General features: G+C 30.1%; 7 protein-coding genes across 7 annotated transcripts; 4 read left to right on the top strand and 3 right to left on the bottom strand.

Annotated features, from left to right (window-relative positions):
- Positions 1-207: 207 nt before the first annotated feature.
- SAS3 (histone acetyltransferase) lies at positions 208-2928 on the bottom strand (the record flags this gene model as incomplete). Its single annotated transcript, XM_001644238.1, has 1 exon — positions 208-2928. The coding sequence occupies one exon, from the start codon at positions 2926-2928 to the stop codon at positions 208-210; it is 2721 nt and encodes a 906-aa protein (XP_001644288.1).
- A 1368-nt stretch (positions 2929-4296) lies between these two features.
- Positions 4297-6108, bottom strand: Kpol_1030p41 (uncharacterized protein; the record flags this gene model as incomplete). Its single annotated transcript, XM_001644239.1, has 1 exon — positions 4297-6108. The coding sequence occupies one exon, from the start codon at positions 6106-6108 to the stop codon at positions 4297-4299; it is 1812 nt and encodes a 603-aa protein (XP_001644289.1).
- A 2258-nt stretch (positions 6109-8366) lies between these two features.
- Positions 8367-8639, top strand: SBH1 (Arf family guanine nucleotide exchange factor SBH1; the record flags this gene model as incomplete). The annotated part of the gene is made up of 1 exon (XM_001644240.1): positions 8367-8639. The coding sequence occupies one exon, from the start codon at positions 8367-8369 to the stop codon at positions 8637-8639; it is 273 nt and encodes a 90-aa protein (XP_001644290.1).
- A 358-nt stretch (positions 8640-8997) lies between these two features.
- On the bottom strand, positions 8998-10740 carry AIM10 (putative proline--tRNA ligase AIM10; the record flags this gene model as incomplete). The annotated part of the gene is made up of 1 exon (XM_001644241.1): positions 8998-10740. The coding sequence occupies one exon, from the start codon at positions 10738-10740 to the stop codon at positions 8998-9000; it is 1743 nt and encodes a 580-aa protein (XP_001644291.1).
- Positions 10741-11940: 1200 nt separating this feature from the next.
- On the top strand, positions 11941-13257 carry Kpol_1030p44 (uncharacterized protein; the record flags this gene model as incomplete). The annotated part of the gene is made up of 1 exon (XM_001644242.1): positions 11941-13257. One exon carries the CDS (start codon positions 11941-11943, stop codon positions 13255-13257), a length of 1317 nt encoding a protein of 438 aa, XP_001644292.1.
- Positions 13258-15131: 1874 nt separating this feature from the next.
- Kpol_1030p45 (peroxin-13 family protein) lies at positions 15132-16298 on the top strand (the record flags this gene model as incomplete). The annotated part of the gene is made up of 1 exon (XM_001644243.1): positions 15132-16298. The coding sequence occupies one exon, from the start codon at positions 15132-15134 to the stop codon at positions 16296-16298; it is 1167 nt and encodes a 388-aa protein (XP_001644293.1).
- Positions 16299-16630: 332 nt separating this feature from the next.
- Positions 16631-17737, top strand: PPE1 (phosphoprotein phosphatase methylesterase 1; the record flags this gene model as incomplete). The annotated part of the gene is made up of 1 exon (XM_001644244.1): positions 16631-17737. A coding segment is annotated over one exon (1107 nt), but the record flags the coding sequence as incomplete, so codon positions are not given.

A 17737-nucleotide genomic window follows, 5' to 3' on the forward strand; every position in this document is an offset into this window, starting at 1 on the left:
GATCAAATATACGGAACTAGTAACTAATTTAGATTCGTTTCATTATTTTTCTATATTACATATGTAATTAGTTCGATGAAATGCTCAATATTATTATTACACAATCTTTATATATAGACTACTTAAACCAAATGTGCTTTGTAAATTTATCCTGAAAATAATTTAATCAGTATAACATCTATTTGCTATTTTAAATTCTCTATATTTTTACCACCTGCGTTTACGCCTACGGATTGCCTTTCGTGGCTTGTTCTTAGGTGGTATTTCTTTAATGGAGATTCTCTTCGGTAATATTCCATTAGATGGCTTTTCCCTGTGTGGTATTTCCTTGGTTGTCCTTCCTTTTTTATTCCCTACCTCATTAATTGGTGTTTCAACTAACTTTTCAACAGAATCTGTTTTTTCAGAATCATCCTTTCCAGTGATTGTACCATTTTCTTCAACGACATTCTCTTTTCCTGTCGTAATATCATCGTCATTAGCTAGTTCATTTATATCTACAAATTCTTCTGCATCACTGGTATCAGAATCAGAACTAGAATATCTATTACGCCTAGATTTTCTTGTCTGGATATCATCATCTTCACCTTCATCATATTCATCTTCATCAGATTCCTCTTCATTTTCTTCATCTATTTCATATGCATCATCTTCCTTGTCCTCTATCTCATCAATTTCTTCAATAATATTCTCGGGTTCTGAATCTGAGGCAACCGTTTTCTCAACTTTATTGGTTGCATCCAGACTAGATTTTTGAAATTTGGTTTTGTTTCCTGAAGAATTGTGAGAGTTGATACCATTGGATCGAATTGAACGTTCTTCTAAATTTGGTTCTACAAAAGACAATCTCCAATTCGAAATATCTTGCTTAATTTCAGAAAATTGGTGTAATTGCCGCTTTTTTATTTCCTCCATCGCAACTTCCTCCATGGGCCTGGGATCTATAATATCATCTTTCATAAAATTGACTAACATAGATATACTGTTTTTAAAGAAATCCGATTGAACTTGTCCTGGGACTGTCAAATCTTTAGATGCATTGCTAACAGTTTCTATGGAAGTACCAACAGCGTTGACTCCGCAAGAAGGGCCAAATATCATCGGTTTCCATATAAGCTTACTAGACTTTAATTCTATATAGCCCTTGGCTTTCCATTTATCATATATTCCTTGTATTCTATCCCACGAATCAATGATGATACAATATGATGTACTAGACTTATTTTCTTGTTCCTTATCAATTACTGTTTTCTGATACAGTACCCCTAGTTGTTCCAAACCCAAAACTACATCAGTGGGAATCATACCAGTCAAATTAGAAATGTCTTCTAGAGTAATATATATCGACTCAGAGTTTGTCAATATGGTTTCTTTTATTTTCAATAATACCTGTGCACATTTTATTTTCCAAAAATTCCTATATGACAACAGTCCAAGGTCTGAAAGTGGTTTTTCTGGAGTACCTAATTTATACGCTCTTTTTGTTAGTAAATAAGAAAAATCCATCAAAAAATGACCATAACCTTTTCTTTGATATATAGGCAAGGTTAAAATACAACTCAAATTATAATCAGTTGAGTTCAACTTTTCATGTGAATAGTATCCAACTAAATGGAACCTTGGACATTGATAACCTTCATCCTCTCTTTCAGTTAGAATATAAAATATAAAAGGTTCAACATCATAGTATAAAGTCTTCGAATTCAAAAACAATTTTGCTAATAAACATAAATTCTGACAATAAATTACATTTTCTCTACCATCTACCTCCCATACAGATATTTTTCCATCTCTATATATTTCATTTCCTGGTGGATGCGTATGGGTACATTTTAACTGATGCCTGTAATAAATGTATCTTGAATTCATGTACTTCAAGCAAAATTCGCAGATGAAAAGAATTTTGTTTTTATTATATTCTTCTGGATATGGTGTTGTATACCATGTTTTAATTTCGTAGTTTCTTAAATATATAAATTCAATAGATTTTGTATTAGAATTCTTTGTCGTCACACTTCCACGATATTTTAGAGATTTATTTTTTCTCTTTAAACGTCCTTTACTGTCTCGATTAAGAAAATCTGGTTCATTAGGATCCGGATGGCTTGCTAACAACACATTTGCATTACAAAAACTAGCCATTGATGATTGATCTAGAAGTGATTTGAAAAACTGTCGATCCACAATATTTGGTGTTGTCTTATGTGTAGAAGCATCCTTAGATTTATTAATGGCTCCCCTAAAAGGGAGTAAACTGTAGTTATCTAACATATTAATAAGCTCTTCCGATTCAGTAATTTCAAAATCATGAATATTATTATGTTCTAAAGATTCAACATCTTTCCTTTGTGAAGTTCTCAGTATATTATCAAAATTCAAACACTTAAGTGGATCATATTTTATCTTCAATACAGCCATATCTAATTGCGGTTTTATTTCTGTACTATCAGAATTGATATTTAATTGAACATTTGGATTATATGTGTTAAATTCTTCAGCTGTTTTGGGGATACCATATATGCTTACGTTAACTGGGGGATTTTCTATGACTGGTTTGGGCGGAATAGTACTATCATTACTAGGTTCCTGTTCTACTGTATTGTTTTGCTTGATTTCATTATATTGAATTCGTTTCGGTACATTTTTCACATTACTTCTTTTTGATTTTCTTCTAGATTTAACGGTCTGTTCAAATCCATAAGCAGCCTTCCTCTTGTATACATAACTAACTGGAGTATTGACTCTTCTTGACCTTCGTTTATCTGGGTTTTCCAAAGCAACTTTTGATACCTGAGAATGTATATTATCATCAATAATAAGATTTCGGAGCAAAGCATCCCTTCTTTTTTTAATCTTTTTTAATTTATCATCACCACCATTGTTTATTGGAATGACCCCATCTACATTATTCATATCAGCACTGTTCATCTCAAACACCAAATGCAAACTCTTGAATCCATTCGATATTTATAGACGTCTTTATTACAAATCTTCAGTAAAGATGACTACCCAAATTGGTTACTGAAAATAGATATCAATAAATCAAAATAAATAGACAAACAACTCTTCAAAAACAATGAGATAGAAATGACAATTAACCTTAAAGTCTTCAACAAAGATCGACTTTAAATTTAAACTTTTAACAAAGATCTTTCAACTCATCAAATCCTCTTCTTGTTACCGATGAACCTTTAATGATTATTTTAAATCAAAACAATCGAGTTGTTATCACAGTCAAATTTTTGTCATTTGACCAAATTCAGAATTTTATCATGTGATCTAAAAATAAACAACACGTGATCGTAATTATACCGCCAATAATTCTCTTGGTATAATACGGTTCTCGATTAAGTTAAACGAAGTGAATTAACTACAATACATGTCAATTTAACAATTTAACAATATAATAATATATATATATATATATATTATTGGTATGTTATATTATATTGGTATATATCTATCTATAAAGAATGGAATACAAAGGGGAATAATAGAAAAAAAAAATGGTAACATCGAAGGTATATTACAAGTTGTGGTTTGAAATTACAGAAGTAATGAGTACAATCGATTCTAATCTGAAATTAACCAAGCTAGTTATTATCAATTGGGAGGAGGAGAAGGAAAGGAGGGATGGGGTAGAATGAAGTATAAGTCTCTATTAGCTGTGATTTGGTAGAATAGGCTTAGTGTCCAGCATTGTATATAAATAAAATAGAAAGGGTTAAAAAAACAACGAACATTTTGATGAGCAGCGATTCCATCTTTGTAATTAAAAGAAAAACATAAATGTGTTATTAGTGATAATTATTATACTTTTTTATTTCTAGTTTGTTTGTTTTATTTTCTCTCAATATTTGAAAAACGATAGGAAACTTTAGAAAAAAAAAATTGATCAGACAACTGCATTAGAATTGGAATAAAAATAAACAAACAAAGGGATCATTAAAATTCGACATAATGTCAGTGTGATATTTCAGGTAGTTGAGTGATTGCCACTAATTTAAATTAATATACAAACAGTTATTATTCATTTATATCACCATATATTTTTTATCGAAATTTGTTTTACATTATCATGACATCCATAAACTCATAAACTTAACTAATGGGAGAAATTGGAATTTCATGGGAAAGGAAAAAAGAAAAAAAAGATATTCGCTGTAACTTGTTGATATCACTATCGTTTCTAAGAGAGTGCAGAGAAACAGCATGAATAAATATATTTTGTTCAAAATGAAATTCCAAGTTTCCCATTAGATAAAAGAGGAAACATTATTAATCTTTAATCATACATTACAAATCCAATCCACTTAAAGAACGGGTTAAACCTTCTTCAAAGTTCCCGTCTAAGTTATTAGCATTAACAGAATTCAACAATTCAGTGGCATTCATATTAGTTGGGGATACATTTTGTTGTAAACCATCTTCATAAAATGAATGCATTGAAAAATTAGAATGGACAGAGCCATTAGTGTTCTGAGGCATCAACTGTTGAAATGGTTGCTGGACTTGTTGGTCCAAAAATTGAGAACTCAAAGCAGTTGCAGAGCCAGACAGAGTACTGTTGTTATAAAATGAAGATTGAATTCTTTGCTGATTGGTATTAGGTTGAACTTGGTTTGTTGGTGGTGAAATTCCAGGGTTTCTCAATAACGGGTTAACTTGTTTTAGCTGCAAATTATTAGAGGAATAACCTGAAGGAATTCTAGAAGATGATGACAAATTCTGCTGTCTTATAAATGGCTGTTGTTGATGTGATTGATCAACATTCTGTAAAGTAGATTGTTGTTGTTGCATCGAAATTGGTGGCTGTCCAGGTAGTTTTTGAGATCCTATATTTGAATTTGCGTTGAAACCAAGATTCATACCACTCATTGTTGGTGATGCCATATAATTATGGTTTTGATTTGTTGCATTAGAAATCATACTACCACCATTAATTAAGTTATTATTAGCAGCAGTTGCAGCAGCATGTGCTTGTAATAGACTTGTATAAGATTGTGACTTATTCATAGATCCACCCGTTGAACTTGGTTGTAATGGATGAGAAGAAGATATTTGGTCATTTTGACCTGTTTGTTGCAAATGTGATTGCAAATTAGTTTGATCTAATGTTTTTCTTCTGATTACAATAAAAGAAGAATCATAAGTAGCAACTAATCCCAAGAATGAACACAACACATTGATAATACGTTTATGGTTTGCAGATAAACCTAATGGATATACCAATTCATAGTAAATTCTCTCCCTATCCTTAAATAACAACAATTGTGAATAGATTTCTAGAGTATCTGGATCATTAAAATCTAATTGTTGTGGCGGTAGAGGCAAAATTGTAGATGATGGCAAAGGTGGGTAATATCTTTCAGTTGTTGAATTTTGTTGTCCATATAGAGAAGAGTTGGTATTTTGGGCAGACAAGTATTGTTGGGTAGCAGGAGGTTTTTGAGTAATATTTGACGTATTACCATTGACAAAAACTGAAAATAATTGTGACGATGAGGCTGAATTAACATTATTATTAAAGAAGGAACTATTGTTGTTCATGTTGTTCAAAGTAGTTCTGCTTAAAGAATGTAAGGATAAATTTGAGGCTACTTGGTTAAGGTTATGTTGTTCTTCAAGTTGGCCGCGTTTTTCTCTTTTTTCTCTTTCAATTCTTTCTCTTTCAACTTGTGGCAACATCTTTTTATATTCAACTCTTAATTTTCTTCCTCCAATCTCTTCACCGTTTAATAAATCAATAACCTTAGTTGTTTCTTCAGTAGTTTGGAAGTTTGCAAAAGCCAAACCTCTGAAGACACCGTTATCAAAATGGTAGTTGAAGGCATAAGGTAAAGGTAAACCTAAATTTTCGATAAATTCCAATAGTTGTTCCTTCTTGATGGCAAATGGAATATTCTTGATAACAATAGCTGTTGGGATGACTTCATCATCATCAGCAGTTTCTTGGTTTTCTAATTCATCATTTTCACTGCCTTCTTGTTGTTGCTGATTATATCTGTCATTTTGAACATTTGATTTATCACCAGAAACTTCAATATTGATCTCATTATCATTAATATTTTCTGGAACTTCAGAAACGTTACTTTCTAGCTGTGACATTTTTCAATCACTGCTTCTTTTTAATGTTCCTGAAGATCACAAGGTACAGATATATATATATATATATTAAACTGGTGCCTTGCCAATATAATAATTTTGATCTATAACCTTAGCAAATGCAAAAACGGTATTGTGAAATCTAAAATTCTAGATTCTTTTAATCTAATTTTTTTAGATGTTTACTATTAATGATAAATTTCAAATATTTTACTTTTGCAAAAGTAAAAATTTATAACTAATTACAGTTTTTCCTTCGAAGAGAGAGAGAGAGTGTGTGAGAGAGATACACATTTCGCTCAAACTTTTAATTTTAAATTTATCTCATTTCATTAATTAATGTGTGGTTTTTTCTTATTTTAACGTCTTCTCTCTCTTTATTAAATTTTTTTTCAATCAAAAAAAAAAAAAAAAAAGATAAAAAAAAGAAACTTTGATAATTTTTTTTCTTTTCTGCGGTATCTTGTCTAGAGTTACATTTTTTCTTTCTTTTATTTATTTATTCCAGTTTCTCTCTTCCAGAGAACAAAAAGGACAAATTGATGGATTTCCAATATTAGGTAGAATCGCTAATAAAGATAGCATTATGATGATGATGATGATGATGTTATTATGACAATAATCTCTTTCCTGTAGTTTAGGATCCATGAGGGTAACAGTATCGGAGTTCGTAAAATGGTAACTGATTATAGTATTTATTTATTTGTTGCGATAGATTTTAGTGAGAAAAAAGAGCAACTAGGAAACACATTTGTCTAAACAGAGGATGTTTAGTTCTGATTAATATAACTGTGTCAAGTAAATAAAGTTTATTCTGGATTATATACAAACATACTATCGTTATTCCATATTTTGAATTAGACCAATTTGTTTCAAAACATATGGCTCCTGAAGCACTCTTGTCCAATTGTATATCGTCTCTCTACATCAGGAAGGGGACCTTGCTATGTAACAACAACAAATATTTTTTCTCAACAGCTTATAGCCGTTTATGCAACTAGTGATGTAAGCTGCACGATAAGGTAAGACCATTCAGATACCTTGCAATATATATAAATATAAAAAAAAAATAATACTTCCATTAATTGAATGTCAGTGAATCTATAAACTTGCTAATTGCAGAGATCTAAAATTATATATTTGTGACTGGAAACTCAAATATGTTTATGTGCATATTAGAACCAATATTACGTATCGATCAAACTAAAAAAAAACAACTAAAAAATATGGAAAGTACACATACTGTCAGCAATACAACTGATATATTATTGCCTGTTTTATTTTTCTATATATTCCCAATTACTTACACTATCAGTGTCTTTATTTATTTATTCCAGTGCCATAACTAATATGGAATTTAGATATATTGTAATCTATATTTCTCTGGGTCAACCGCCAGTGTCTCTATTTATATATTCCAAAATTTTCTTCAAATTATGTTCAGTAATATGAAGATAATGTGCATTTTTGTGGCATTTCCAATAATATTAGATGTGTACTATTTAGAATATGACCATGTGTCAATAAATGGAAACAAAAGAGAGGGACAAACCACAAAAAAAATTAAATATATTAAGGACATTCCATAGTGTTTCTGATTCTTTTTCTTATTACATTATGACAGAAAACAGATATAATCTTACACTACACAGAAGTGAGAAACACATTGACATGTATTATTGGTATGATATGATAATAGAGAAAGTATGTCACGTGTGTGTATATATTACCCTACCTTTTTTTCACATACATCAGTTTATCTCATATCGATCCTATCTAACTAACCTTTATCGTATCGTAACGTATCGTATCGTCTCTGTCTCTCTAACATAAATTTTTTCTTTTATCACACATCATCGTAACGCATAACCAAGCAAGAAAACCAAAAAAAAAAAAAGTTTCAAAATTTCGAAACTGCTGTAATTGTTTGTTATGGTTTGGTCAATTTACACTAACTAACTAACTAATTGTCTATAATGAATTGATTGAATGGAGGAAAACAGTTTATTGTAGAGATGGGTAATATTCAATTGATTAAACAAGGGATTAATCAACTATATATCTATAACTTTAATTTGTTTAATGAGTTATCTATGGTTTGTCTTGTAGTGTCCTATTTCTTAGTCTTTGTTTGAATTCGTTCTCTCTTGTTAATTTTTAATTTTGATTTTTTTTTTCATTATCACTTCAGTTCACTGGGTTATAATTAGATACTGTTGTGTATTATATAATTATATTATCAGAATAAATTTTATAAAAACATGGCCAATACTCCTCCTCCTCCAGGTGGTCAACGTATTCTTCAAAAGAGAAGACAAGCTCAATCTGCTAAAGATAAGCAATTGAAGCAAACCCCTACTTCCGCAAGACAAGCTGGTTTTGGCGGTTCTACCAATTCGATCTTGAAGATCTATACCGATGAAGCTAATGGTTTAAGAGTCGATCCTTTGGTAGTTTTGTTTTTATCCGTTGGTTTCATCTTTTCTGTTGTTATCTTGCATGTTGCTGCTAAGGTTTCTGGTAACTTATTCTAATTGAATACATGTTTTGGAATAGGTAATGTTATGAACAAAATTAAAAAAAAAATATGAAAATAAATGAATAAAATATAATATATTTAAAGATAAAAATAGAAATAAAATAAAATGAATACCAGAACAATTTGAATTTTTCGCCTTTATTTCAACTAAAGGTTATATTCTTTGTCTCCATCGATCTTCCTAACATTATATGTATTGTATGTACATGATAGATATTACACTATGTAACACAGGACTGATTATATATATATATAATAAATGAATTATTACGTGAAATTAATAAACTAAAAATAAAAAAAGATTTGAAAATGCAAAACACCTGGCGGAATTTCAATCAATCCATATATATTCATTAAATATCCTGGATTAATATTTCTATAACTTTACCAACATGTTCAACTGGCACTATGTGTTTTTCAACTTGATCCGTTTTTATCACTTCCCATTTGTAATCATCTTTATATTTAATATAATCATCTTCCCATTTATGACTATTATCCCATCTTATACCTCTAACTTCAATTTCTACGTTTGGCCAACTTTTAGAGCCAATTATGACATTGAATGGGATACCAATTAATTGGGATAATTCAATTTGTTTACCAATCCCAGTCTTATCTGGGAAAGAACTGAATATTTCGTTCTTTAATATAGGCGATTGATATAGAATATCCTTGACTTGATCAATCCTCTCTTGATTCAATTCTTTATGCGAAACATTTACTTGGGAACAGATACTTACAATGTATGGTGAAATTACACTAGGCCATCTAAAACCTTTAGAGTCTCTAGTAATCTCAGCAATTGCACCGATTAATCTGCTAACTCCAATACCATAGCATCCCATTTCGATTAAGCTTGGTTTACTATTCTCATCAAAGTATGTGGCACCGAATGATTCAGTATATTTTGTCCCTAAATGGAATGTGTGTCCTACTTCAATGCTTTTATCGCTTTTCAATTGACCTTCTTCACAACTTCCACATAGTTCACCATCTATAGCATCTATAATAGAAACATCAGTAATTGATGTGAAATTATTTTTAGCATATTTCTTTAATGGGAAATCAGGGAAGTTACAGTTTGAATTAATACGGATATCCATAACCCTAATGACATGAGCTAACATCATATCATCTTGATTTTCTAAAAATTTTGATATTATTTTATCATTATCTAATATTTGAGAAATGGAGTTAATGTCACTATCTAGTTCTTTCTTTGCCAAATTCCAATTAAATTGTTTTCCTTTTGGATAATAAAAACATATTAATGTTGATAAATCTTGTGTCAGAGCATATTGGACATCTAAATCACCGGTGTATTCGCCAGGTGCTAGAGGATGAGATTCACATTTTTCCATATTAAAAGTTTCGTTACAATGATCACAAGTGAACAATGTATCTTCACCAGAATGATGAATATAATGATATTCTTTACTTAAATCACCTCCTATATCACCGCTATCAGCCCATGCACTTTTGAAAGGTATTTTTAATTCTGTAAATAAACTATCATATACTTTGTTCATATTATTAAACGCTTCAATTGCTTGAGCTTTACTTCTTGCAAAAGAATATGCATCCTTCATTAAAAATTCTCTTGCTCTTAATAATCCACCTCTTGGTCTTTTCTCATCTCTAAACTTATTACCAATTTGATAAACGGTAATAGGCATATTTTTATAACTTGTAATATAATTCATCATTAAATTGGTTATATCTTCCTCGCAAGTTGCAGTCAAACAATATTGTGCATCTTTAGAATCTTTCAATTTGAATAGTTCTTTATTGTTCCATCTATTTGATTTTTCCCATAAGTCTTTTGGAGATATAGTACTTAATTTAACTTCATAAGCACCAGCTTCATTTTGCATCTTATTATGAATTAATAGTTCCAATTTTCTTAAACTACGTAAACCTAAAGGTAGCCAATTGATAAAACCACTTCTAGAACCATGGATAAGACCAGCATGTTTCATTAAATCTGCAGTCTGTAAACTTTCAATATTGCCATTTCCTGATTTTTTGATCTTTGGTAGGAAACTATGCAATGATCTTAAAAAATTGATATTTCCTAACTTAGCAGGAACCATTATTATCGGAAGAAACCCACGATACTAGACATCATCTTATATTACCAAGTGGAAACTACAAGTCAATTGAAATCAAGATAGTTACTCTGAGAACCTTTCAACAAATCGATTTCTTTATAACTCTTTTATCTCGAATCGAGTTAACTTTAATTCGATACAGCGAGAATGTCAGTAGAGACAAAAAGAAACAAGAGTATGTTTAAACAACTTCGAATCAAGATATCAAGATACCAACATCATCAATAACATTGACATAATTAGATAAACCATATCAAGTAATTGGCTTTTCAAAGGTTAAACTTGTTTTAAAAAAGAGTCTAATTTGAGATAGTATGGATAATTTCAAGGTTTTATTCGTATAGCCAGTTTAATCAATCTGTCAATGAGATGGACAAATATCTATATTTGTGGGATAAATTTTTTAAGAAAGAATTGATATCAGATAATTGACATATCTCTGTATGAGTCTAGTTCCATGTTGATCAACTGTATTTCACTAGTAGGTTATTAATAGTGCTTCTTGTGTTTTCATTTAACCGTCAAGCCTTACCCAATCAGGTTACAAGGACTCAATTATAAATCGGATTGACCATCTACCTCTCCAGATCGGGTAAAATAATTGAACTGTTAATGCGGGATAAGCCAAATATGTGATTACTGTTCAGATCTTAAATCTAACATTGCATCGATCATCAATTATTTTGTTAAATATCACAATTAATGGTTATAAGACTTCGATCTGAACAGATAGGAACTGCTTTTGAAACTGAATCATCATTTATTGTTATTGTTTAAGTCCCACAACAATTTCAGGTTGGGTCCTAGTGAATTGGCACAAAATATATATGTAATTGTTTTGTATCTTTTTAAATAGATATTATAAGCATTATACCTTTTAATTTCAGTTAAATGTTATCAATTGGTTTGAATATTTAAAGTTAATTTGTAAGGATTGGATTGTATTAAATAAGATCTAAATTTTTTAACTGCTTTCTAAGAATTGGGAAGGAAACTGGGGTGAAAAAGCAAAGTAAAAGGTGAACGTTGCACTGCTATTAAATTTTTATTCTAGGAATTGGTTACAGCTTTATATATTTGTTTTTTTTGTTTTAATTTAACTATTTTTTAATCTAATCTAAGTTTGCTTTTATATAGCTATATACATTATTTTAGTTGTGGTGTCTATTGGAAAATTCATTAATGATGGATACTGTAGCTACTGGCAGTGGCATTAGTATTTTAAGCTCACCTTTTAAAAATAATTATACTACTAATTTGATTAGAAATGAACGACAGCAACATACTGGTGATGACGAGAATACACTGAAAAGGTATAAAACTACATTGTCCAAATTAAACGAATTAGTAGTGGGAAATACAGCAATTGATAATAATAATAGTAATAGTAATAATAACAACAACAATAATAATTTAAATAATTTAAATAAAAATCAACAACAGTCGTTGAGGTTTGGTTGTGGGATAATTACTGGTAATAAAAAATCGGTAAATTTGTTTGGTACCACTGTTAATACTTTACAAAGGAATAACTTAGATAGGAAACCAAAGAACTCTTTAACATCTCCATTATTTGACATTTGGAAGACAGAAAATGTTAAAAGTATTAGAAATATTTCAAAATCTGATATTATTAAAAAATTGGAAATTTTAAATGAACATAAGTTTTGTAATAATATGATTCATAATAATGAATTTGCAAACCATCCAAATCTACAATTCAATCAACACAGCGAATTTGATCTACAAGAATATAATTCTTTTGATTTTTATAGCCCAATGATTTCCAGAGGTAGTGTGACACCATCATTTAATAGAGATCAAAGCAATATTTCAAGTGGAACGACAATGTTCGAATATGAATTAAACAGTAATATTAGCAAGATGAGGATCAACCAAGAATTTGAATCATTTGAGTTTAATGTAAAGAAATTGGAAAATGATATAATTAAAATTAAAAACCAAAGTAGAAAATTACTGGCGTCCAGCAATCGTTTAGATTCACAAATAAGAATTAATTTGAGCAGAAGGGATTCGATAGAGCATAGTTATCCCGAGACAGCAACTGATATTGATAATGATGATTATTCTAGCGATTATAATTATATGGATTCTAATCCAAGTTACGAAAAAGATTTGAAATTAAAAGTACTTCAACTGCATAAAAAACTAGAGTTATACAAAAGAACAATTAGAAATTATTCCAATCGAGACGTTAATTCTCTTGATGATAGCGTAAGTAGCAAAAACCCTACTAGAAGGAGACATATCATTTCAAAGTTGTCACACAGCGAATTATTAGAAGTTGATGGTAACTCTAATGAAAGAGAAGAAGAAGACGATGATGATTATTTTGATTCCTCTTCAATTAATGAATTAACATTTGAAAATTTGAAATTGCAAGAAACACTACACAGGAAAAGGGATATAGATATATCTAGATTCGGTAGCTCTAGTAGATCTGGATTTCAGTTACATTTACAAATCCAAAAGGAATGAAAAGAATAATGACAATATTTTTAATTTTAACGACCCATCTTATGAATCAGACTAAAACCTTTAATACTAGTACAAATATCAATTTTGTATAAATGATGTTGTAATATTAACTATTGTAGAACTTTCTGAATCTGCATTATATTTATATTCTTTTGAAACATCTTTACCGAATATACTAGGGAATACCTTCCAGTAAAGTTTCTCTTCTATAATTTTAGTATTAACATATAAAACAAAAGATTAATAATTAATTTTTGATATTTTTCAATTTGTTATGGCAATATAATCTTTTATTTTAACGTAAAATATTTCTTTGTACAAAGAAATGCTTATGATTGATGTGATAGAATCATTGATTATATCTATGAAATCGTGAAAATAAACCACTTGAGACATGGCTGCATTATAATCACTTGGTATACATATATAATGTGTTTTTGAAAAGTAGAGTGTGAATAATATTTAAAGTTTGAATAAAACTATTTTATTTAAATGCTAAAACTGTTCTTCACCCTTAATGTTGTTCAGTAATGTTCATTCTATCCTGACTGAGGTTTCATGTAATGTGAGAGCACCTGTAGACAGAGACGATATATTTCAATTTTAACATATTCATATGTTACGTTTTCTAATTGAATCTAAATGGCACATATGTTTATTTATATATATATCTCAAATCATAACCAATCTCTGAAATATTATAAGATTCGTTTTGGATCAGTTATATATCGCACAATAATCTATGGGCAATTGTACTTTTGAGCCAATCTCTTTATACTTATAAATACAGGAAAGAATATATCATGGACTGTAGATATGACCAATAATGGATTAATAAAGTCCCCAATCGCAACATCAAAATAAAGATTTTTATTACCTATTTTATGTATAACACACCATACAGGGAATTACTGACATGCCATTCAAACAAATCCTATCTAATTGGTTTTTAACAATTAGATAAGGTAAATAATATATATGACCTGTATTCTATTTGAAAGGAATGAAAACTAAATTATATCCTCGATTTAACTTGCTTGTATAAATAAGAAGATTTAGAGTCTTTGATTTTACTATCCTACAAATAATTGTCTATAATAAATGTGTCAAGGATATCTTCCATGACATTGCCATCCATCTAGAAAACAAAATAGTTTGATATAATTGCAAAGATAAAACTCCCTATAAAGTCTTTAATGGTACGATAGGGCAATAGAGATGATCTATATTTCATAAATAAGCCATAAATCCATTTCTTACCGTACCTCTTCAGTATCATAGTAGTAATATTCTAAAAATATTAGACAATATCCCATGATATAATTTGCTTAATCAAAAAGAATGTGTTTGTAAAAACAAGAATTGCCAGTTGATTACTTACTCAAGATACTACTCGATATATATCGATATAACTCATTTATTATTCAATTATCAATTTGAAGTTCAAGTATAACTAGCAAGTGAATTGAGTTAATTATTCAGGTACAAATTGGTTCCAAAATAAACATATAGGCATCTGAATCTAATGGATTGAGTTCAATATTTCATTTATCAATTGCAAGTTACATTAATAATTAACATGTCAGTGTGTTATAGATGATGACAATTTAGAATAAAGTTTAAAATACAATTTATAATGCCCCCTCTGGGATTCGAACCAATGTCAATCATCCGGTTTCGGTTCCTTTTCAAAAATTATTCAAAATCTTGAAATAATCATCCCCAAACTCCAAGATGATTAAAAACTGATTCAATGTTAAAATAATCATTATATTTGGGATGAATCATCTAACAAGATATAATATATGGCTAAAGGTTTTATAATTCAAGATTGATCATAGTATATTTTTGTGGGTTCACTTTGAAAGCTGGCGATGAGTTCTGTCTCAAGGGAAAATATAAGACCAAAGCCATGGGAGACTAAAGGAATTGACGTTCAAGAACTTACAAAACTTGGGAATAATCGTGAAGATTCTGCTAATATTCTTATTGGAAGTGAGAATGGGGTAGCCAGCGGGGATGGTATATCTTCTGAAGGTGCTGGAGTTAGTGATGGCCGTAATCCAGATCATGGTAATAGTTTAGGGAACTATAATACAAATGGTGGAATGTTTGATTCAGGTAATCAATTATATCGAAATATGAATGGTTTGCAATATGGTAATAGTGGGTTATATAGAAATAATTACTATGATTCTGCATTTAGTCCTACGTATGGAAACAGGTATGGGGGTGGATTTTATGGGAATAGTTATGGAAGTAGTTACGGATCAATGTATGGCTCACCGTATGGGGGGTTGAACCAAAATAACACCGGTGTTGCTGAATCTACCCAAGCTACTTTCCAATTGATTGAAAGTATAATAGGGGCATTTACTGGGTTTGCTCAGATGTTAGAATCGACATATATGGCTACGCATAATTCATTTTTCACAATGGTTTCTGTAGCAGAGCAATTTAATTATTTGAAAGAAGCTATAGGTTCATTCTTTGGTATATTTGCATTAATGAAAGTGTTAAGAAAAATTCTACATTTTCTATCCAATGGCAAGATAAAATCAATAGAACCTAGCAAAGAACATGATCCAAAGGGAAAATCTGAAGAAGATAAAAAGGATATTGAAAATGGTAACATTAACCATATAAAGAGGGAAACCGAGGTGTCAAAAACCAAAAAATCAAAATACCATATAATCCTATCATTCTTATCATTAGTGTTTGGATTACCAATTATATTATCAAAAATTGATACTATATTACGTCTAAAGAACGGTCAAAGAAAGCAGGTGTTGAATGGCGAAACAGATAGTAACGGGACAGTTCCCATCGAATTCGCAAGAGCATGTTACGATTTCACACCAGAGAATAATAAATTCGAAGTACCTTTAAACAAAGATGATATCGTAGCTGTATTACGTAAACAAGATGCATTAGGAAGAAACTCGAACTGGTGGAAAGTCCAAACTAAAGATGGTAAAACCGGTTATGTCCCTTATAATTACATCGAAGTCATTAGACAGAAATTGTTACAATCTAACTGATCTAAAATAGTCGGAAGAATACCCTTTCACAAATATTCTTAATATTCAAATACATAATTGTACATATTCCATTCAATACAATACATTACATAATATTCAATGATTCAGATTGTTCAGAACTAGCTTACCAATTCTCGTAGAGCGAATTTGAAATATCAAATATCAAAGACAAGAACTACAAGAATAATATATATATTAAAGATATATAAATAACGATGGAAGTAAGTATTCAACTTGGTATTTTATAATAGACTAGGTGAATTATTGGTAATCAATAATATTATATTGAGGAAAGTCTATTATTTGAACAGTTTCCTAATTTTATATTCGATATGAGTGAAGATTTAAGGAGAAGAGTGCTGCTAGATCAATTAAATGGTCCAAATAGGGTATTAGAGAGTTTAGATGAAGAGGAATCGGAGATAGGTGATCTTCCAACTATTTCTAGAAAATATCCATATCGTCATGTTTCATTGAATAGACCAGAATCTCCAGATCATGAAGATAAATTTGGTGATGATTCTGAGTTATGGAGAGACTTCTTTGATCACAATGCAAGACATGTAATCGATAAAAATAATATTAGTATCAACTTATATTATAAGTTACCTAATAATTTGGAAAGTCCCTCAATTCCTCTGTTTATCTGTCATCATGGAGCTGGATCTTCTGCTTTGACTTTTGCTTTATTAGCCAAAGAGTTATATGATAGATTGGAAGGTAAATGCGCAATTTTAACATTTGATGCAAGAGGACATGGTAAGACCAGACCATTGGATCGTAATAAAAAATTTCCATTCAACTTAGATGACTTTATCTCTGATTTTGTAGAATTATCTACATGGTTTTATAATGAAATTTTAACTAAAGCTATTCCAAGTGAAAAGTTATCCTTATTACTTCTAGGACATTCATTAGGTGGTTCTATATGTACATTTTCGTTTACACAATTCTCACAATCAATCAAAAGTAAAATTTTGGGTGTTACAATGTTGGATATTGTTGAAGAAGCTGCAATTTCAGCTTTAGATAACGTTCAGTCATTCTTGGATAACACTCCAAATGTATTTGAATCTTATCAGAAGGCAATTGATTGGTACATTGATAATCAGCTATTACGCCAACGAAGGAGTGCAGAAGTTTCGGTACCAACTTTATTTTTTAAAACTAAATCTGATAAAGTAGTAAGAATTACAGATTTATCGATGTTTAGAACCTACTGGTCCACTTGGTTCTCTGGATTATCTAGTAAATTCGTTTCATTACCAACAACTAAATTATTGATCTTAGCTGGTAATGACAACTTGGATAAAGAGCTTATTGTTGGCCAAATGCAAGGTAAGTATCAATTGGTTGTATTTCAGGAATCCGGTCATTTCATTCAAGAGGATGCACCTTCAAAGACAGCTCTAACATTAATAGACTTTGGAAAAGAAATG

This window comes from Vanderwaltozyma polyspora, genomic scaffold (assembly GCF_000150035.1).
Source record: "Vanderwaltozyma polyspora DSM 70294 KpolScaffold1030 genomic scaffold, whole genome shotgun sequence".
Taxonomy (NCBI): Eukaryota; Fungi; Ascomycota; class Saccharomycetes; order Saccharomycetales; family Saccharomycetaceae; genus Vanderwaltozyma; species Vanderwaltozyma polyspora.